Source organism: Heteronotia binoei, chromosome 15 (assembly GCF_032191835.1).
Source record: "Heteronotia binoei isolate CCM8104 ecotype False Entrance Well chromosome 15, APGP_CSIRO_Hbin_v1, whole genome shotgun sequence".
Lineage (NCBI taxonomy): Eukaryota > Metazoa > Chordata > Lepidosauria > Squamata > Gekkonidae > Heteronotia > Heteronotia binoei.
This window is the reverse complement of record NC_083237.1, coordinates 28,992,445-29,014,686: the sequence shown is the minus strand read 5'-3', so window position 1 is coordinate 29,014,686 and position 22,242 is coordinate 28,992,445. Positions and strand designations below refer to the sequence as shown.

Below are 22,242 nucleotides of genomic sequence, written 5' to 3'. Positions count from 1 at the left end.
CCTGCAGCCCGAACGGCATTACTAAGTACTCAAACTGCCCCATCGGCGTGTTGAACGCTGTTTTCCACTCGTCCCCTTCCTTGATTCTGACTCGGAAGTAGGTGTCGCGCAGATCGAGTTTGGTGAATATGGACCCCTCCGATACTGCGCTCAACAAGTCTTTAATTAAGGGGATGGGGTAGGCGTTTGACATGGAGATCCCATTAATCCCGCGAAAATCAGTGCAAAGTCTAAGGCTCCCGTCCTTTTTTTTGCGGAACAGGACCGGGGCTGCGTGCGAGGCCGTGGCTGGGCAAATAAAGCCTCGGCGCAAGTTCTTATCTGAGAATTCTCGCAGCTCCGCTTTCTCTGCCCACCCCATCGAGTAGAGCTTGGCTTTGGGTAGGGACTGGCCCGGAATGAGCTCTATGGCACAGTCTGTGTTCCGATGAGGGGGCAGCTCATCAGCCTCGGTCTCACTGAACGCCCCCTTCAGGTCCCGGTACTCTGGGGGAATGCTCTTAATTTCCTCTATTGTAACGCACAGTTTCTCATTCTTGGGTGGCGGTCAGGGCCCCCACAGTTCCCTCCAAAAGTGGGAGGTGCACCGTCTGTCGAGAAAATCAATTGTGTGCTCCCCCACTGTATGTCTGGCTGGTGCCGCGCTAGCCACCCCACGCCAAGACAATATCGAACGTGGAGGAAGGGGCGATCACGAACACTTCCAGGTCCCAATGTTCCTCTACGCCCATGGGAACCTCCTGGGTTTGCTCTACACACGGTTCCCCCTTCATGCGGGTACCATCCATCTGCTCGAACTGGATTGGTTTGGGCAGTAGTTCTTTACTCAGTTCTAGCATTTCTACTAGTCTAGGGGTTATAATCTCCCGGGTGCACCCCGAGTCTATGAGGGCCCTCGCGTGCGCAAATCTCTTCAGTTTTACGTTTAACAAAGTCAATGGGACAAACATCAACTCCCCCGAGATTCTCACCCTCAGTGGTGCCGCTTTCTCCACGACCTGCCGCCGGGCACCCGTTAGTGCAGGTCGTCCCCGTTTCCCGCCAGCTCGGTCTCCCATGGGTCTTCCCCCATCTCTTCCAGCATTATAGAATCCTCGTCAAGCACCATCTACAAAGCAGTGCTGCTTCGACTCGATTCTTTCGGCTTGATCGGCTTCTTGGGGCCTGCTGGCACCCCTTTTGGGGTGGGTGTGGCAGCTTAGGTCCTCTCGGGGCAGTTGGCCACCAGGTGATTCGGGTCACCACACTGGTAGCATTTGTGGCCGGGAGGAAAGGTTCTAGCGGCACCCCCTCCCCCCCGGGGTTTTTCTCGCCTCCGCCTTCGGGGCAGCCTTGGGCTCGTGGCTTGTCTTGCCCCCTTGGTGCTGCTGATGCTGTAGGGCCACTGTTTTCATGTTGGTTTCGACTTCTCCTGCTAACTGGATCCACCCGACCAGTGTTGCCGGCCGCGCCTGCCCCAGGGCCCGATCCAGCAGTCCGGCGTTTAGCCCTTGTCTAAACACCAGGATCTTCATCGCCTCGTTCCAACCCCGTATCTTGGCGCAGTGGGTTCGGAACTCGGTCGTGTACTCTTGCATTGACTTGTTCCCCTGCCGAAGGTTCTGCAGGGTGGCGATGGCTCGGGTCTCCTGCAGCGGGTATTCGAATTGGGAGAGTAGGGCTTGTAGGAAACCTGCCACGGTGGCCACTTTGGGTCCGCGGGTCTTGTGGAGGCCCACGAACCACCGCTGGGCTTCCCCCCGCATCTTCAACCCCAGATAGGCCACTCGGCTGAGTTCATCGGGGAAGGAATTCCCCCAGTACTGCATGTAGCTGTTGGCCTGGATGATGAAGAATTCCACCCCCTCCGAACTCCCGTCGAAGGTGGTGTCCAGCTCGCAAGTCTTCACCCTCCTCGCCGGCACCGCTGGGCTCGCGGATCCCGCCGCTGGTGCCGCCGGTTGAACGGGACTTGGGGTTGCGCCCACGGTAACCCCCCAGGGGCCCGAGTCAGGGCCCGATCTATCTGCTTCTGCATCTCTTGCACCATCAGTGATAGGTTCGCCTTCATCTCACTCCTCAGGTCTCGGTTCATGGCTGCCATCTCACGTCTCAGGTCCTCCACCTGGTCGCATTTTGGGGGAGGGGATTCTGACTTGTCCCCCTCTTCCTCCTCCGATTCGGACTCCGATAGCACATCGCCCGATTTCGGGGGGCCCCGTTCGTCCTCTCCCCTCACAGGGGAATCTCCCCGGTCCCCCGGGTTTCCCGGGTTGCCTTGCTCACCGGGTTGCCTGAGGATGTTCACGTGTCGTAGTGCTGCCTCGTCCATCAGGGTAGTCGAGGTGCGGGGGTACCACGCTTTCGGGGTGAGGAATAACTCTTGCCTCACCCGTTGCGGTTTCCGGGGCTCGATTATATGCCACGCCGGTGTCCCGGGTATCTCAATCGGTTCTGAAGGCTCTCGGTCGTCGGGTGCTTTTGCAGCCAGCCGCTACAAAGTAACTCACGCTGATAAGCCCTCGTAGGGATCAGTTCCAAAATGTCAGCAAAGGGTTCATTGAAGCTTCAAAATGAGCAGACTTGTCTTTATTAAAAACTAAGTTGCATTTATTGATAGCTACAATGTTACTCCGTCTACAGATTCATTGGAACTGATAACAGATAGCTTGAACCATAGGCATTTATGAATACACTTCAAAGGAGTTGGGCTTTAAACTATTTCCCATAATAAAACTACAGTTGGTCTCTGCAAGTAACACTTTTCACACGCCCGCTTATCTTTCCCTCCTGGCAATGTCCTTGCTCGGCTCGGGAGGCGCCAGGATGGTGAGCTGAGCATTCTGCACTTCAAAGGCCGTGCTGGCCTTTAGATCCTTGGTAACTTCCATCCTCATCTATTCCCATCCCCCCTCCTTTACTATGCAGAGTACCTGGGTTAGTAGAAAGTGGATTTATTTAGCAGTAATGTTAGTGAGCAGTAAATAATAGATTCAGTAAGCACAGGTAACTTCAATGAGACACAGCGTGACAGTTGTAAGATCCTGTAGAAGGTGAAAGACGTTTTTCTGAGACTCTGGAGAGCTTTCTGCCAGTGCAGACAACCAAGAGTGACCTGGATGAACAAATGATCTGACCCAGTAGAAGTAATTTCATGTGTCCAAGTGAAATAACTCTAGACCATTTCTACACACATAGCAGAACAAGACAGGATTGAAGTGGATGACTTTTGAGAGGACAATGGAATGTACCACTTCAGAATGCGCATGGAACACCACTGTTTTGAATGCTCCCCCCCTTTAAGAATAAACACCTTAATATTGGTAGAAAGTAGCACAGGGAATGGACTGGCTAGCATTTGTCCTTGATATAACAGTTTTCTGTAGGGTTGCCAAGTCCAAGTTAAGAAATATCTTGGGACTTTGGGGGTGGAGCCAGGAGACATAGGAGTGAAGCCAAGATCAAGGCTGTGACAAGCATAATTGAACTCCAAAGGGAGTTCTGGCCATCACATTTAAAGGGACGACACACCTTTTCAATGCCTTCCTTCCATAGGAAATAATGAAGGATAGGGGCACCTTCTTTTGGGGCTCATAGAATTGGACCCCCTTGTCCAATCGTTTTGAAATTTGGGGGATATTTTGGGGAGAGGCACTAGATGCTGTACTGAAAATTTGGTGCCTCTACCTCAAAAAACAGCCCCCCCAGAGCCCCAGATACCCGCGGATCAATTCTCCATTATTTTCTATGGGAATAAATCTCTATAGGGAATAATAGAGTTCCCAGCAGACATTTCCTTCCCCTCCCCCCGCTTTCTGACGACTCTGAAGCGGGGGGAGGGTCTCCAAACCGGGGGATCCCCTGCCCCCACCTGGGGATTGGCAACCCTAGTTTTCTGTATCCAAGGGTGGTGGTTGGTTTTTTTTTGTTAAGTATTTATACTACTCTCCACCAGCTCTCTGAAGTGGTATAGTCCATTCTATTATCTAAAGATTTTACTACCTAATTCTATAGGCCAAGCCTTAGGCTTGTGTCACACATGCAGGAGACAGGCCTGGCAGGGCCTAGAAGTGGTACAGCCAGGCCTCTAGGAAAAAAGGGCCATGCGAAGGTGGGGGGGGGGGGGAGAGATGAAGCCCATTCAGCTGCCAGCATTGTACGCATTAAGAGTAATGTAATTAGTTGAATATAACCTTGTCATTTTGTTACTTCTGGGGGGCTTAATGTCATTTATAACATCGGGACCATTTCCTCATTGCCTACCAATAACGTTTGCCTAACCTGGAGTTCTTTCTTCATTATGCCTTCTATTGTTCCCTGCACCAGGTGTCGGATCAGGGGTATGAGACACGGAATGAGCATTAAACCTCCTACTATTGTAAGACCCCTCATTAAAGCCTGTTTCCAATTATTAAACAAGCCTCCCAACCATCCCTCCGTGTCTAAAATCCCTGACCACTTTTGCACTGGCATATGAGCCAAACTCTTCATTCTATCTGTTGTTTCCGTCATTATTTCTTGGGTGTCACCAATTTTCAAACAACAGATTAAATTTCCCACACAAGCCTCCCTCTGTGGCCAAAAGGTAGTCTAAAGCCAGTCTGTTTTGGTAAATAGCATTTCTAAATTCTGTTTGCTGTCTAGCTAGGAGATTAAGAGCTTCAGCGGTATCATTGGTTATAAGTTCAACTACTGCTTGCAGCTTTATAAGCCTATTGAGTAAATCAATTGGAGTTCTATAACCCTAGCTCCAATCTTGGGCCTAAGTGGCGGCCCATAGTACTGAACAATCCTTTCTGGGGGGCATTCATCATTTTTTTCCAGTGTCTAATTTGCAGGTCCCTCTTCTTTCTAGAATATAATCTTTCCCCCAACAGTTTCTAGAATATAATCTTTCCCCCAACAGTTGTCCTTGTGCCAGGGGTATCAAAAAGAATGAAGACCTTATCGTTCCTAGGAAGCATTTGGGGGAGAGTTTTGAGTATGCCTTCTCTCCACATACAAAACAAAAACACTTAAGGAAACAGCTACATTCTCAGCCAGTTCTAAAAATGAATTCTGGGTTTGTTCTGGAGTGGGCCAGGGGTCCTGGGACATTTTCTTCCAGAGATGATGATACACACAATGGGTCGTGCTTGCAATTTGGCCCCCCCTTTATTATCTTCAGATGTATTTATGTTCCAACCTATATTCTCTCTCCCTATCAAGACCCCAGCAATGATTGTTAAAACAAGCATCAAATGTTAACGTCACAGGTCCTGGTGTTCAGGTCTATATATACAGGGTCTGGGTAATAAGAGGGCCTTTCCCTTTGTATACCCTTACTTCAATTCATGTCCTAGAAACGGGCTTTTAGGTCAAAGCATATTTCTTCATCACATATAGAGTATTGAGTTTGATTATAGTTACACTGAGTGACCTTTCCCTCACATTGATAATGGGAGTGATACATGAGAGTTTGCATAATTTGTCTGCCTTATTTTGTAGTTGTAATACATGGGCATGTGCTACAAATCACTGTTGGAAGTAGACTACTCACCAACAATATCCACCAGTAAGTTCTGCCCACACCTGACAATCTCCCTTGTCCCAGGGGCACAACCCGTGATCCAACATCCCATCCCATCGGTCCTCCTCCTCAGTCTCCTCTATCTCATTCTCTGTGTCGGTTGAGTCGTCTGTGTCTCCGTGCAAGGGATGCAGGAGGTCCATGCACTTTACACAATATTTCTCATACCAATATTCTGGATCTATCAATTCCTGTTCCTCTCCTTGATATATTTCTGGTTTCTCAGCCCTCTCTCCAAATCCTCCAATTCTCATAATAAGTATGGCAAATAAATCTCACCTTTTTTTCTGGTGTTTTTCTGGTGCCTTGTGTTGGAATCTAGCCAGCACCCATCTAAGCCTCCCCTCAATGTATTCACCGGTAAGATTACCTTTATAAAATTGACAAAAATCCCCTTCTCACAAAGTATTTTGAGGTGGTGAATATTTAAAAATGTGAAAATCGCCTATGATTTCTTCAAGTCTCTGGGCAGGCGTCCAGGCCGAATTGTCTTCAGATGTCGCTATTTCCCACCACTGGTCCATTGGCCCTCAGAGTCAGCTTCAGAGGCTCATCAGGGTGTAGCTCAGCTCACCAATTTTCGAAGCCTGCCTTGACCCTTGTGTGATGATTCCAACCCCGTTTGGGTGGATAGAGCTCTCAGTAGCCAACAAAACCTGGAGTGGTCTCCTGGACCGTCTCAAGCTGGTCCCAGTGGCTGCGAGTTCCACTGTTTCACATACACCCAGTCACCCGGTTTGAATGGATGAACAGCGACCTCTAGCGGTAGTGTGAGATGGATCAAACCTCACCTCCTGTTGAAAGACAAAAGTGCAGAGAGACTGCAAGTATTTTTGAACAAAGGCGTCTTTGATTAGATGCAAATTGTCTGATGCTTTATCAGGCACCACCTGCCATATAGGGAATCCATAAAGCATTTCAAATGGTGAAAGTTTTAACCCAGCCCTTGGTTTGGTACGAGCAACAAATAGAACAAGGGGAAGGACCTTAGTCCATGGCAACTGGGTTTCCAAGACTAATTTCTTTATTGCTTTCTTTAAAATAGAATTCATTCTTTCTGTCTGTCCACATGAGGGGGGGGGGGTGTCAAGGAGTGTGTAGTTTAAGGCTGATTCCCAGTTGTTCTAAAACCATTCTGACTATTTTCCCCACAAAAGAGGGTCCTCTGTCTGTATCAAATGTTTCCACCAGACCCACCTCAGGTATGACTTTTTCTAACAGGACCTTAACCACAGTTGCAGCAGTAGTGCTTACAGTGGGGAAAGCCATAACCCACCCCGTTAATTGGTCTGTGAGGACCAGAACATGCTTAAGTCTCCCAATCGGTGGGAGATCAATGAAATCCATTTGTACATGTTGAAATGGTCTGATGGGTAGCAGTCGGCCCCCTTTCTGTCCCTCCGACCGCCCTCCCTTGTTAACTTGGTTACAAATTACACATCCTCTCAGGATTTGTTTGGCCAAAGTCCATCCCCTGTAAGCCAAATACTTCTGTTGAAAGGCGTCCAAAAGATCTTCTACTCCCCAATGTCCTCCTTCATGCAAAGCCCTTAACACTTCGCGGGCAGTTCCCTCTAGCAGCCATTCCCTCCCATCGGGGTGAATCAATTTTCCTTGGGTCTCCACTGCCCCCTCCTCTTCAGCTATCTGCCTTTCTTTGTCAGTAAACTTGAGGGGCGGACTTTCAGGGACACTCAGTCCCTGAGGAATCACAGACAGCATTGTTTGTGGTTTGAAAACTGCTTCTTTGGCTGCTGTATCTGTACCTTTGGCAGTATAAGTGTTACCTTTCTGGTGTCCTGGTACATATATGATTGCCACCTGTGCTGGCAGGAAGAGGGCATCAAGAGTCTGTTTAATCAACTGCTCATGAGCTAAAGCTTTCCCCCTCGCTCCCAACAATCCTCCTTCCCTCCAGATTTTTCCATAAGTATGTACACCCCCCCCATAGCATATTTGGAATCTGTGTAGATATTAACATCCTTTCCCTCCCCCACCTCTAGTGCTCTTTTCTGCAGTTTGAGCTGACCAGGAGGGAGGGAGGGCCCCTTGCTCTACGACTAAACCGATATGGCCCTCCACAATAGCATAGCCAGTTTTCCTTTCCCCTTACAAAATTGCCTTTAATCAGATGCAAATTGTTGGAAGCCTTGTCCGGCATAACTTGCCATGTAGAAAACCCATATAACCGGAGGAAACCCAGACTTGGGAATCTATGCTGTCCAGGTCTCCATCAGTCAAAACACTCATCCTGACCAAACAAGTGTCTTCCTTGAATTGTATTAAAATGCCCAGTTTCCCTGCCAAATCTCTTCCCAGCAAATTTATACCTGCTTGGGGCAACCACATGAATTGGTGCATAAAGCTAGGGGATGCCTCTCTCTCTCGCACCAGGACTGGTGTACAGAGAGGGGCCCATCCTCTGGTTGCCTTCTACCCCTATAATAGAAAATTTACAGGTTGAAACCTGAACTCCTGGTGGGAGCCATGCCAATGATGACCTCATGGCTCCTGTATCAACTAAAAAGTTTACCTCCTTCCCCCTTTGCCCTACTTTTAACGTTATCATAGGCTCCGCAGAAATAGGGCCAAAATGCAGAACGCCCTGACCCTTCCAGTCCTCATTCCCTCCCTGCAGCCCGTCGCTTAGTCCCCTGCTGGGCCTCCAGAGGGAAGGTCTGTACCCTCCCCATGTCCTGATAGATGGAGGTGGGGTTGCTGCCATCTCCGGTCTCCAGTTTTCTCCCCCCACAATCAATCCCTGCATTTCCTTTACCGTTTGAACCATCAACTTAATCTTTTTCTCCTCCTCCACTTTCTCCCTTCTTGCTACAACTTTTTGTGCCTCCCCCACTAAATCCTTCAACTTCCCATTAATCCGTCCAACTTCTGAAGTTTCTTTCTAATGTCCTCACTACTGCCTGAAATAAACTGTAACTTAAGAACCGGCTCCCCTTTCCCTGATTCCGGATCAATCCCAGTGAAAGCCACCATCCCCTCCCTTAGCCGAGTTAAATACTCCAGGGGGCTTTCCTCTTTCTCCTGTGGGTGTCCAAAGGCCTTTTGAGGGTTAAAGACCTTAGGAATCATTTTTACAATGCCCCCCAATAACAAGCCTCGATAAGTAACACAAAAAGTTCGACCCACCGGAGTCTGGAAATCCAGATTTTCTGGATTCCCTTCAGGGAGTATTGTCAGGGACTTTGCTTCATTCCTATCATTCCCTTCTTTTAACCACTCTGCTCTGGCAGTTTGAAGCACTTGTCTTATTTCCTCCGCCCCCACCCACTGTCTGCAAACATGCATCAGCTCACTGAGTGTATAAACTCACGGGCCCAAGAAACCATCCAGCTTATCCCTGAATATTTTAGGATTTTCATACAAGGGGGGCAATTGAGTTTTTTTTTAATGGTGTATATTTCTGTGGAGGTCAGTGGGATGTCCACAAATCCTACTTGTCCACCCCCCTTGGGATCTGGCGGAGGGTAGCAACTCTTCCCCCTGTCGCCCCTTCACTAATCTCTTCTTCTTCTTCATTAATCTCTCCTGTCTTCTCATTCAGCAACTTCTTTAGCTCTGCTTTTGACTTGGTTTCGCCGGCTTGCCCTTCTTTCCTTACCTCCTTATTTCTGCCCCCCCCCCACACCTGATCTCTTTGAATTATGTCTTTCAATTCTCCAAAAGTAACCCGCCCCCTTTCTTCATGGGGAACAAGGTACTGATGCTGTTCTCCCCCTGGAAGGGGTTGGTCAGATCTTATATCTCCATTCCTCCCCTCAGCCATCACGACCTTTTGTGACGTGAAAGCCAACCACACATTTACACAGTGAAAATTATCTGGAACTTCTCGTCTCGGCTCCAAGCGGAGTCAATACTGTTCCATGTCTCTTATTATTCCCCGATCCTTAGTGCCATATTTGGGCCAAGTGTGGCCCCATGGCAAATCCCTAACGAGTGGCCACTCATTTAAACATTTATTAACTACCATATCCTTAGAGACTCCATAATCCTTGAATTTTTCCCACTCTTGGCACAACTGCCCAAGTGGAGAATCCCGAGGGAACCCAACCTTTGTTCCCTTCCCATTCCCACCATTATTGTCCTTTTGTCTTTCTAACGGGGCGTCCCCCTTGACCTCGGACCCTTTAGACGTCTTATTTCCCATTGTGTTTAACTTAACCAAGAGTACTCACCCGGGGATGACAGTCTCTTTCCGTCGAGTACATCACCCCCCCCTTGCTTGGTTCTCTGACCCTCTGAAATGGTTTGGCTCCGTGAAGCATCAAAACAGCACTGAGAAAACGACTGTCCTCTGGCCCCAAACACGGGGGCCAATGGGCCCAGGACCGAGACGCCAGTCAGCACTGAGACCCTCACTCTGGAGTCTGGGGCCCCACGTTGGGCGCCAAATTGTTACGGCCAGAAGGCCAATCTATTAAAAGAAAGGAGTTCTGGGTGAGTAGGTCAGAGGAGCAAGCATTTATTAAGCATGGTTTGCAAAGCACGGGGAAATCCAGGCAAGTAGATCCACCCAGAAATCCAAAGTCTGCAGTGCAGTGCAGCTGATTTTAAGCCTTCCCTGTCCCGCCTAGGCTGGCCCTGTGATCCAATTAGCCCACAGGCTTACAATCTGTTTGCCCTATCCTGTTCAGTCTAACGCACGCACCCCGTGTTTCTCCCCCCTCCCCCTAAGATATGTTTTGGCTCTTTTACGGTTGTGAAACCTCAAGTTTCATTTTCCTAGTTTTGGCTCACATTAACTTTTGTTTCTTTGTCTGAAGCATAGTATGTACGCCCTTATCGGCTTGGCTCAGCAAAACATCCTGCTGCATAACTGTTTGACCTTGGTTTAGCTTTATCCCGTTACACGGTACCACCAGGTGTTTCATAACCAAAATGAAACATAATTTCCTTTACTCTCTCTTTCACCTCCAGGGAAAACAGATGATAAAATGTGCAGTTTTGTTCTTACAAGTTACAGGGCTGGATGAAGAACAATGTAGGGCATTGACACTCCAGTCCATTTTTTAGCTGGAAATCTTGTCCCCAGACTCCCTTTCTTAGTTTGTGCGTTTTTGCCTGTGTTTTGACACCCTGTTGAACCTAACCATGGATTTAAGTTTAGAAACTTACTTTTGAACCAGTTGAATTGACACTTGGTCCCCATGTGACACTTTCCCTGCAGAAAGCACGTCTGTCATCCACGTCTCTTGCATGTAGTCTTGACCCTGGTTGTAAACCTCGGAATACTAATGCTAGAAGGCAATGTTAGGGAAAGGCATCAGCATCTATGTCCTATTTGTTGGTCATCTACTATGACTGGTTGGCCACTGTGTGAGACAGAATGGACCACAGGTCTGATCCAGCAGGCCTCTTCTTATGCTTTTATGTTGTGAAACACTGATTGAATGAATTTACCTACATGGAAGCCTTTTCATGTCAGAAAACTAGCAAAATGCTGCTCTGAGGCTGGTACTATTTTCAGGAGGGTGACACACAACATTTTGTGCTCACCTTCTGAATGTGTTTAGTAGCCTACCTTGAAAAAGTGTTGTGAAGAGAATGGCCAAATATTTGGTACTGTGACACGTTACCTGCAGCAGATGGCACTATAAATCTTCCATTGGGACCACTGGATGTATGTGAACACAGGAGTGCTGGAATTAATAAAGGACAGCCAACACTGGGAATAGGAGAAGCCAGAATCCTCCCTAAAATGGGAGGAAGCTCCTTAGGACAATATGTACTTACAGAGGCAGCTTGGCAGAATCATGAGAACAGTGCTGCAAACAGTAGGTTTCAGGTGCTGTCAGTTTCAAGGAGAGAACACACATGGGTGGGGCATGGACAGGCATATGCTAACAATGGGGTATAATGCCAGTGGCTCCACCTTCCAAAGTAGCCATTTTCTCCAGGCAAACTGATTTCTATTGCCTGGAGATCAGTTGGAATCATGGGAGATCACCAGCCACCACCTGGAAGCTGAAAGAACAAAACAGGAATAAACATGGCTTATGTTAAGCAAAACACAGATAACACCGTGCTAAAGAACTCAGCACTGCTTTGAGTGCTTCAGTATGACAACACAGTCTCTAATTCTTACTACAACAATCCAACAGTCTTAAAACTGTAACATCCACTGGAGTTCATTTGTAGTTATTCACAATTGCTTTGATCCAAGGGATGTGTTGAATCAATGATGAATATAATACAAGCTTTTGTGACTGTGGGCAAAGCAGCACTGACTGAGTTCCTTAGCACGGTGTTGTCTGCGTTTTGCTGTACCATCTGAAGGTTGGCAACCCTATGTTGCACCCACATGGCAAACACTTTTCATGTCCCTTCTGTTGCCACTGCAAATGCTATATCACCAAAATATAGCTTTCTGTCGATTATCAATTTAAACTGTAGTGATCTGTCCCTTACCTATTATTTTTAAACCCAGAAAAAGTTGGGGGTGCATAGGATACAGGCAAGAGAGAGCTGGGGTGAGGAAATTGCCTCTGATGTGACCAGGATCTGCAAAAATGCCTGCGCTGGTTCAAATGTCTCTCCTATGAATGTTCTGGTCTTAGCAAACCTCCCCCCTTCCATACTCAGCTCCCTATCTGCAGTATGAGGATAAAGGTTTGAATCCAGCCATCCCATCTGCTAGTGAAAAAAGGAGGAAGGTCCCCTTTGGACACATACCCAAAAAGGCTATGCTGGGGACCATGAGACCTGTAGGTGAAAAGATCATAGGGGCTATAGAAGGAAGAGAACCAGGGAAGATTGAGTAAAAAGCTGGCTGGGTCATGCCCTCCTTAACAAGGCCGCTGTAAGGATGTGTGTGGAATGCTCAAAAGCTCTATATAAAGTGCTGCCATTAAGAAGAGGAGGAGGAGAAGGAGGAGGAGGCTCTTATACCCTGCTTTTCTCTACCTTGAGTCTCAAAGCAGCTTAGAATCTCTGTCTATTCCTTTCCCCACAACTGGCATCTTGTTGTGCCAGCCTCCAGGTGGCATGTGGAGATCTCCCACAATTGATCTCCAGACAACCAAGATCAGTTCCTTTGGAGAAAATGACTGCTTTGGAGGATGGATTCTATGGCATTATACCCTGATGAGGTCCCTCCCCTCTCTGAACCCCACCTGCCCCAGACACTACCCCAACATTTTCCAGGTATTTCCCAACCTAGACAATCCTAAATGCTGACAACTCAGATTTCTGGGTCTGGAGCAGACTGGCTTCAGGAAAGGGAACTCTGTTTTGCGCTGTGCATTAGTTTTGTCTAATTTCTTTGAGAAATCCTAAAAAGGGTAAAGCTTTTAATCAACTTACAGGCAGTATTTTATTCAATCTCTGTAACACATCTATGGAAAGAAACTGGAAGCCCCAACTATACCGTGGCTGCCTATTCCTAGTTAAGTAACTTTATAAGTCTTCCTTGTGGAAGTACAATATAACTTCCAAGGCTCTGTTTGTATGTCGGTTACACTTACCAGGGGGGTACTTCAGGGCTGCATTCTTGTTCCTCTAGATGACCCTTTCTCTGAAGTTTGCTTCTGCTGACATACATGCCCCAAAGTTGACTCATAACCCATTTTCTGTTCTTTTATATGCTGACAGCACTATTGTACTTTCACTTCCTGCAGTTCGCATACATCAGACTTTAAAAACATTTGCTGAACACTGTTAAGTCTGAATCCTTTTATGTCCTAGCTGTATTTATCTTATCTTACGCTGGAGCAGTCTGCGGCATCTGAGCTCAGAACCTAATGGAAAAGAAAGAACTGGGTGGCTTGGCTTTCCTTTCCTTTCCAGCTGATGATAACATCATCTGGAAGTTGATGTATAAGATTTACACCTAGGCTGTACAGGAAGACTTCTGACAGCAGTCACTGAAGATATAGCAAGTCCCAGCCAATCAGATAACAGGACAATCCTGGCCCATCTTAAGCTCAAACAGGTGAATGCATCAGCATCAGCAGGTGTTCTGTACCTGCTCCCAAGCATTTTGCCTAGCAAAGCATACAGCTATAAATGCAGTTTCTTCATTTAGGTCTTGGGGTGAAAGTGTGGATCTGCTTGCATTCTAGCTATCCCCCAATACTGAAAGAGCTGACCTTCTAGTGTAGCAGTCTTTACCATGTTTGCTTCCTTCTCAGCAGGTGTGTGCAAATGACAATGATTGTCAAAAAGACCAGTTCTGTTTCCGGTCACTGCTTATATCCCAGTGTCAGCAGTGCAAAGTCAAGGATATGGTGAGTCCACTGGGGTATATGTTTCACAGAATATTGTTTGCATGCAACTTTGATGCTGCATCAATTACAGGGAAGGGTTCTTACCCCTGAAGACGGCGCTTAACATGAGAGGCCCTGCGACTCCCACTTGCCAGTGACTATGCCAAGCATGTGTGTCAGAATGACCTCTGATTTTTCTGACTCAGCAATTGTTTGTACCCATGAAGAGTTTTCTCATCCTAATTCTTGAAACTAAAGTATGAAAACTGTAATGTCGACACTGGCCTTCAGAGGCATAGACTGGGATGTGATGATGCCTTTAAACATGTTGCATGAAAGAATAGACAAAAGAGTGTTTCAAGGAATGGGGTACAAGCTGCCTCCCCCTCATTTGCTTTGTCTCCTAGACTTGCCAAAAGGATGGAGAATGCTGCTTGGGTTACCTGTGTGTATGGGGCAAGTGTGCAGAAGGTGTGAGCCGAGGAGAGAGTGGGACGAGATGTGACCCAAGGCGAGAAGAGTGTGCTCCGGAGTTGTGCTGTGCCACCAGCAGCTGTGAGATACTTTTCAACTTTTACATACTTCCCCTTTTGCTCTGCTTGGAACTTATGAGAGATTGGTGGTGCAATAAAAGGGGATGCATTGGACATTTTTCTTACTCCAGATGTTACTTGCTAAGTGGCACTGCGATGCATTACATTAAAAGGGTACATTCCCTGAAAAAAGACATCTTTGTTGCAATTGTTGCAGCTTTTACTTGACCCTTGTGGACCCTCTCTTTGCCCCATCTGGTCATTTCTGTACTGCTGTAGGCTCATTTGCAGTATGAGGGGCAAAAGAGAGCATGAGGAGGCTATGCAATTTACTTGTAGGCTTGATGGAGAAATGTTAAGAATTGCCAAGGTTCAGCATTCTAGCAGCAGTCAGCTGTGTCCTAAGAAAGTCCTGGGAGAAATATACAACAGGGTGTCTCCAGCCTTTTTTTTTTTAGTCCATGGATACCTTTGGAATGCTAACACAGTGTTGTGGGTACAACTACAAATGGTTGCCACAAGAGGCAGAGCCAATCTCAAAATGGGTGTAACAAGAGGCAGAGCCAACTGCAAAATGTTTGGGAGATCATATGTAACTGTAACAGCAACTTTTCAACATTTTGGGTGGAAACTGTTTAACAGGATGCCTTTTAAAATAAACATTATTTGAAAATATTTTCGTGCATACACACCTTTTGCCTTCAGATGCAGCAAAGATACTCGTGCCAGGTGGCAGCTGCTGCTGAAGCATTGGTTAAAAAGTCTGCACAGCGAATCCAGTCTCCAGTGACCAATCAGAAGCCCTGCTGTGCAATGTCCATCTAGCCCTGTCTACTTTCTAACAACATTTGGCAGGCATCAGAAATGGGGTCAGGGGTCACCATGTTGGGGACCCCTGATAGGGACAGTGCCGCCTCCTAGCAATAGCTTTGAGACATTCCGGACTGTTATTTCCTTGAATTCTGCTGAGAAATAAGCCAATATTTCTTTATGGTCCATGGATACTGCAGAGAACATCTCCAACAGAACTCCCATTCGTTTCAGTAGGGCTGACACAGAGGATGTTCTACACTTATTTGATCCCTGCCCTTTGCACATGTAACATTTCCCAATTTCTGTCCTGTCTCCTTGCAGCTTTCTCATTTCCAGTCTGTGCACCCTATCCAAAAGAAGGAGAAGCATGCCAGACACCAAGTACTACCTTCCTTGGATTAATGGGTTGGGGTAACCAGGCAGTATTTACCAAATCTGGGAAGTATTGCCCTTGTGCCCAGGGCTTGCAGTGTAGAAGTAAAAGGTAAGGAGGACTAGTTCTGTGGGTTTTTCTCTCTGTCAAAAGAATTCCCTTCCTTACTGTGCCACCTAGTTCTAAAATGAGCAGAAAGATCTTTTAAAGCGGCTTTTGCCATTTAAATTAGCTGATTCTCATTTAGTCTTATGGCTGTGGCTGCATTCCTGAATTGATTGAGGCAGGGGGATTTAATTACCAGTTTGCCTCTTTGCTACAGTGGTGCTTATTATTTTTTAAATTTTATTTTCTATCATTGCAATTGTATGGGTGTGATTGAAAGGGGGGGGATGAGAAATTGTGGTTGCAAAGAGAAATCAGACTGGCACAGCTCCTGCTACCCCAACGGGAAGCAGCTGAAAATATTCCTGGGATTGCAAGCCCTTTAGCTCCAGGTGGGGCTTGGAGTTCCCCCAGAGTTACAACTGATCTCCAGACTACAGAGATCAGTTCCCCTGGAGAAAACGGCAGCTTTGGCGGATGGATGGCATCGCGTTCCTGCTGAGTTCCCTCCTCTCCCCAGACGCCACGTCCCCCCATCCCAAGTCAAGAAGAATTTCCCAAGTTAGTGTTGACAAGCTTAACTACAACTATGTTTGATGTTTGAAGCCACAAATCAGGTCTGAGAAAAGAAGGGCAAACAATGCAGAAAACACTGGAATGTAATAGGTCTTTATTGGGATGAAGTGATATCAAATGGGTACATTTGCCACTCATTCCACTTTGCCACTGTGTTCCCTTCCCTCCTAGATATGCAATTTCCACATGTGAAAAGCCAGAGGACAGTGTGGACCTCAACAGCCTTGGCGAACAGTTGCCTGTCTTCCAGCCTATCCTGATAAACCAGGATAAAGACGAGGTTTACCACGACGACTTGAGGCAAGATGGCCAACTGGCAATAGCCAGCCTGCCCAGAGGCCTCTACTATATAGAAGATGCTGGGCTGAGTGAAGACTACGAAGAGAAGAGACTGTCTCCATGGGAAGAGGATAGGGATGATCCCAACCAATCAGATTTCCAGGAACTCGAGCAACTGGCTAACCAAATGAAACAGTACTTTGGACCTGGCTTTTACTGATTTCCACGGGTTTTGCCTGAGACTTTCATAGCTTGCTGCTTCTCCTTGTCATCCTCATCTTTCCCCTTTCCCTCTTTTGCCTGTTCCCTCTTATCCCACTGACTTCTATATTCTGCATGACAAACATTTGTTTTTGTTAATAAAAGCATTCACATGACAATGCTGTTCTATTTACACTTTGACCATAATTCTTAGGCTTTTCAGCAAGGGAAGAATTGGATCCTGTTTCATTTTTTAAAAAAGACCCCAGACCCTCTAAGAAGTCTTGAGGAAGGGAAGGCAGCATGGTATAGCTCTGGGGTGGCCAGACTTGCTTAAAATAAGACCATATAAAATAAATGTCAGATGTTTGAGAACTGCAAGGCAGGCAAATAGATGGGGGAGGGGGAGAGAGAGGTAGAAAGAAACTTTAAATACATTCTCCAAGCAGCAGGCTGGCTTGGCTTGGAGAAGTAAGAGAAAAATGCCTTCTCTAAGCTGGCCAATGAGGCAATGGGGGCTTCAAGTGCCACATAATAGGTGTGTAAGAGCCACATGCGGCTCCTGAGCTGCAGTTTGGCCACTCCTGGTATAGCCTGATCTTGTCAGATCTCAGAAGCCAAGCAGGGTCCGTACTTGGAAGGGAGACCACCAAGGAAGACTCTGCAGAGACAGGCAATGGCTAACCACCTCTGCTTCTTACTTGCTATGGAAGCCCCTTACTGGGGTTGCCATAAGTTAGCTGTGACTTGACAGTGCTTTACCCACACACACAGGAAGTCTTGAGGCTTAGTTTTGATAAACAGTGTCCGTACAAGCAGGTGCTCTGATTCATTGAATGGACAAATTATTCCCCATTAAGAGCTATTGAAAAGTCTGGTCCGGAGAGAGATCATGTGTGATAACTCTGAGCCTCCTCGCCCCCACATGCTACTTTTTTAGACTAACCTATACCTTAGACAAGATCTACATACCTGATGGCCACTTTTGTAGACATTTAAGAAAATTTCCAAAAGCTTTCCAATTCAACTTTTTAAAAATAATCTCAATATTTGAATGTTAAGAAAATTTAAATAATCTTGGCCAAGAAAGGCAAATTCATAATGTACAAACCCTGACCATGTGTGGGCACCTGGGTTTGTCTATGTTTCCTATGTCTATCACATTTAGCCCATCTAACATGATTGATTTGCAGCATAACTGCCCTGACACCTAAAGGTAGAATATATTTACAGACTTTGGGCAGAAAGTTTTCTACAGAAAAATGTAGCATCAAAAAAATGTGTTTTGAAAAATGGAAAATTTTCCACAATACAAAACTGGGGTAGAGAGGAAAGGAGGGGGAGTTAAGATCTGTGAGTGCAGTAAAGATGCCAGGCTCCAGGTGAGACCAGGGGATCTTCTGGAATTACAGCTCATCGTCACGCAACAAAGATCAGTCCCTTTGGAGAACAGATGCTTTGAGATTGAAGGGTGGACTCATTGGCATGTACCCCACTGAAGTCCCTATCCTTCCCAGGCTCCATCTCTCAAATCTCCAGCAGCTTCCCAACCAGGATTTGGCAGCTCTATCCTCCCGTCCCTGCTTTTGGCCAGGGAAGACCTAGCAACCAAACTGTGCTGAGAATACAGGTTGCAAAAGGTGAGTAGCTGTGTGAAAAGAGGAGATAGCTGATGAAATGCAGAACGAATAAAGGGGATGGTAGGTGACATAACAGAATGCAGACAGGAAAGAGGACTGAGTGTGCAGAGGGGTAAGGTGGGATGCAGAAAGTAGGTAGCTGAGGAATTGCAGGGTGCTATGGGGAAAGAGGGGAAGTAGAGACTGAGATCCTGGGTAGGGTTGCCAATCCCCAGGTGGGGTCAGGGGATCCCTTGGTTTGGAGATGATCACTTCAGGGTCATCAGAAAGCAGGGTGGGGGAATATCTGCTGGGCACTCCATTATTCCCCATGGAGACCGATCCCCATAGGGCATAATGGAGAATCGATCTGTGGGTATCTGGGGCCCTGTTTTGTTTTTTTTTAGAGGCACTACATTTGCAGCATAGCATCCAATACATCTCCCCAAAATATCCGCCACGTTTCAGAAGGATTGGACCAGGGAGTCCAATTTTATGAGCCCCCAAAGAAGGTTCCCCTATCATTATTTCCAATGGAGGGAAGGCATTTAAAAGGTGTGCGGTCCCTTCAAACGTGATGGCCAGAACTCCCTTCGGAGCTCAATTATGCTTGTCACAACCTTGCTCCTGGCTCTACCCCAATGTCTCCTGGCTCCACCCCCAAAGTCCCCAGATATTTCTTGAATTGGACTTGGCAACTCTAATGCTGGGACACATGGGTCGGGAAGCGTAACAAGAGAACAGAGAGAAAAAGGGGAGGTTCAACAAGACGCTTTCTTTGATCCTCTCTTAATTGCAGAGAGTAGCCCTCCGCGATTGGCCCAGTTCACCTTTCTCATTTTCCCGCTCTCCGTCGAGGAACTCCCTCCGCTATCTCCAGAACGACGCCTGCCGCCCCTGGCCCCGCCCCTCTTCGCATATCCACTATATAAGAAAGCGCTCGCCGACGCTCCCTTTTTCCAGAAGCGCAGGAATATTGTTATTGTGTGTGTTGTGAGGAAACACTTTTCTCTTTTTTTTCTGCGTTTCTATGGTATAGTTAGACACCGCTTCTGCGCGGTGGTTTGTCATGGCTTCACTGACGCCATGAGCAATGGCTCCTTGTGGTGCTGAGGGAAATAAGACATACAAATCCGCCATCATCACTTAAACCTTCTCATTGTCGTTTGAAATACTGCCCTGTCGTTTGACAGTTAACGGTTCCTCTCCTGTTCCTCCTTTCACTCTAGTTCCCGATTTTGCTGCTCGCTTTGAATTTTTGCGGGTTGGTTGCTCCCTCTACATGGCCTTTCCCTCAGCAGTCCCAGACGCGCCTTTCAGTCCTTTGCATCCAGGCTGCAGCTTGCCAAAACGCAGCTGAGCGGATGTTTCCCCTCGGTGTAGTTCATTACGTTTCAATTATTACTATGGTTGTCAGTCCCTCCTCAGGTTATGTGAGTTTAGCCTTTCCCCCCTGGAAAAAAATGACAGGCTTTTGCCAGAGCTTTTCTCTGGAGAACCCCAAGGCTTGCTCAATACTTGATGTAAAATTTCCATGCCCCAAAAACTCCACTAATTTTCTCTTCTAAAGCAGCACCCTAACCTTCCCCAAATAATATACAGATATCTTTCAAAATTACTGTGAAGTGAAAGTTGAGGCTCTAATAATGAGGCAATATGTGATGCCACCATGTACAAAATGCACTATTAAAATAGACTGGGACACTCCAAATAATTTTGAAAATCATTACTATAATAGTACCCTCATATGAATTGATATTGTTGTAGATATATGTTTCTTATGTTTATTTTCATAAGCTGTGGCAAATGTTTTCCATAGCTATGGCTGGAGAGACGGTCATTTGTGCTTTTTGTGTATGAGAGAGTTGAAAACCTCTGCCTTTCATGCATATGAACTGCACAATGCTGGGGGTGGCGGCGGCTGAGGTTTGTTTGTTTGTTTTGTCATTTTAATTATTTTCCCAGTCCAAACTTTGAGGCCCACATTTAAACTCAAATCGATCTTAGTTTTCATAACTCTGATAGAATTCTGATGGCAGAAAATGTAACGTAGTTGAAGTTTAAGCACTATATCAACAAAAGGGAATGGAAATTAATACCAGTTTCATCATCATGGGGTTTCTTAATGCTGTGATTAAAACCAATCAACCTTCAGTGATTTTTCAGACTGTTGGGCTTGGAATATATGGGATTTTCATGCCTTTAGTTTGTCTACTCTGATTTTTAAATGAGTGATAGTGTAAGTGTTTTAATTAGTTCCACAAAACCTGGTAAACAATTACCTGAAGAAACTTCTTGCTGTGTAGATACTAGAACTTAATGTGTTGATATTTTGTTTGCTACATGTAGAGCAATAAATGATTTTAACACTTTTCCCTTTAAAAATTGCTCCCAAAGAAGTGAAATTCCTCATCCAGGAACATATCTATGTGCAGTGATGGAGGATGTGTGTCACAACTCTCAAGAGAATACAGGAAATGCAGAATTAACAACGGAATTAACAGAAAGTAGGTGTTGGCCATTGCTGAAATAATCAGTTTGTAACAGTTTATGTTTTGTGAGAAGCTTCTGCTTGTGGAAGACAGTTTGTTCTCTCCAGTTAAGTTCATGAAAAAGGCATCTTCTTTATGAGTTTGTAACAGGCCAACCCAAGGGTTTCTTTCAGGCAGGTAGGTACTTTAGTCTATAATGATTAGATTGTTTTACCATCATGGGCTGTCTTACCATCTGGTGGACTGTAACCCTGGGAAGCCTCATGTCTAGTTTGGCCCTTTTAGGAGGGGAGAAAAATAATTAAACAGGCAGTTGCTTTTCTTGTGATGTTACCTTAGATTTCTCTTTAGTCTTTACCACTGCCTTACTGCCTAGTATGGATAGTGACATACTAAATTGATATATGTAATTCCCCACCAAGCTTTTTTCCAAGCAGATTTATTCAAGACATCCTCACCTTAGTAATGGGATTGTAAATACATTTCATAACAGCCCCGGAAGGATGACTGCAGATAATCCAGGCTTAGAAAAAAAATCTAATTTACATTTAATGTTACTTCCTCTTGTTCTTTAGTGGAGTCATGGGACAGCACTGGCGTCAGCAGCAAGAACATCATCCTGAGTGCCAGTCAGTGCTCAGAGGAGAATGTTTTGAAATGCACATTCAAGGCCTGTGATCCAGAACAAACAGGTAGAAAGCTTTTTAATGCCACATGGAGATGTTTAGTCTTCAAATCTAGTAGGAAAACAGATTTGTTTTGTTTTGCTAAGGTGCCTTTTACAGTATTGATTAGCATGAGTGCCAGAAATCTTTAGGACCATACGCTAGCTCTTTACCTCATCTCAGTGCAGTCAAATATTACTATGGAAAATTAGCAGGAAATCTGGGGTAACCAGGGCTTATTTTTGAGCACGAACACACAGGATCGCACTTCTGGCTGGCTTGGTGTCAGGGGGTGTGGCCTAATATGTAAATGAGGTCATCCTGGGCTTTTTCTATAGAAAGCCCTGTGCAAAACAATGGGATGTCAGGGGTGTGGTCTAATATGCAAATGAGTTCCTGCTGGGGTTTTTCTACAAAAAAAGCCCTGGGGGTAACTAATGGCAATAATTCCTGGGAGAAAGATAGACACCCCCCCTAAAGGTTTTTTTTTTTAAATAAGGGGTTGTTGCTCAGTGATGGAGCATTTTCTTTATAAGCGGAAGGTCCCAGGTTCAGTCTGTGGCATCTTCCATTAAAAAGGATCAGGTAGTAGGTGACGCTAAAGGCCTCTTCCTGGAGAGCTGCTGCCAGTCAGAATAGACAATACTGACCTTGAAAGACCAAGGGTTGGATTCAATACTAGGCAGCTTCATGTGTCCCTTTGAGTTATTCAATTGTTAACAAACACGGGACCCACTCTGTTTGAATGCTCTGAGGCATCTAGGCACCAGTAGTCATCCTGAGTCTCTACTCGATTCATACCATTCTCCAAACTCT

At 46.2% G+C, this 22,242-nt stretch overlaps 2 protein-coding genes across 2 annotated transcripts in view; both read left to right on the top strand.

Annotated features, from left to right (window-relative positions):
* Positions 1 to 16,829, top strand: part of DKKL1 (dickkopf like acrosomal protein 1) — a 29,565-nt gene extending 12,736 nt beyond the window's left edge. Inside the window, exons 4-7 of the mRNA XM_060256405.1 lie at positions 13,699 to 13,791; positions 14,178 to 14,325; positions 15,438 to 15,600; positions 16,342 to 16,829. Of these exons, the coding sequence (XP_060112388.1) occupies positions 13,699 to 13,791; positions 14,178 to 14,325; positions 15,438 to 15,600; positions 16,342 to 16,669 (732 nt within the window). The 3' untranslated portion in view covers positions 16,670 to 16,829. The remainder of the gene's footprint in view (positions 1 to 13,698; positions 13,792 to 14,177; positions 14,326 to 15,437; positions 15,601 to 16,341) is intronic.
* Positions 16,830 to 20,673: 3,844 nt separating this feature from the next.
* The window catches only part of KASH5 (KASH domain containing 5), a 48,117-nt gene continuing 46,548 nt past the window's right edge, over positions 20,674 to 22,242 (top strand). Inside the window, exons 1-2 of the mRNA XM_060255880.1 lie at positions 20,674 to 20,776; positions 21,337 to 21,453. Coding sequence (XP_060111863.1) covers positions 20,707 to 20,776; positions 21,337 to 21,453 — 187 coding nt within the window. The 5' untranslated portion in view covers positions 20,674 to 20,706. The remainder of the gene's footprint in view (positions 20,777 to 21,336; positions 21,454 to 22,242) is intronic.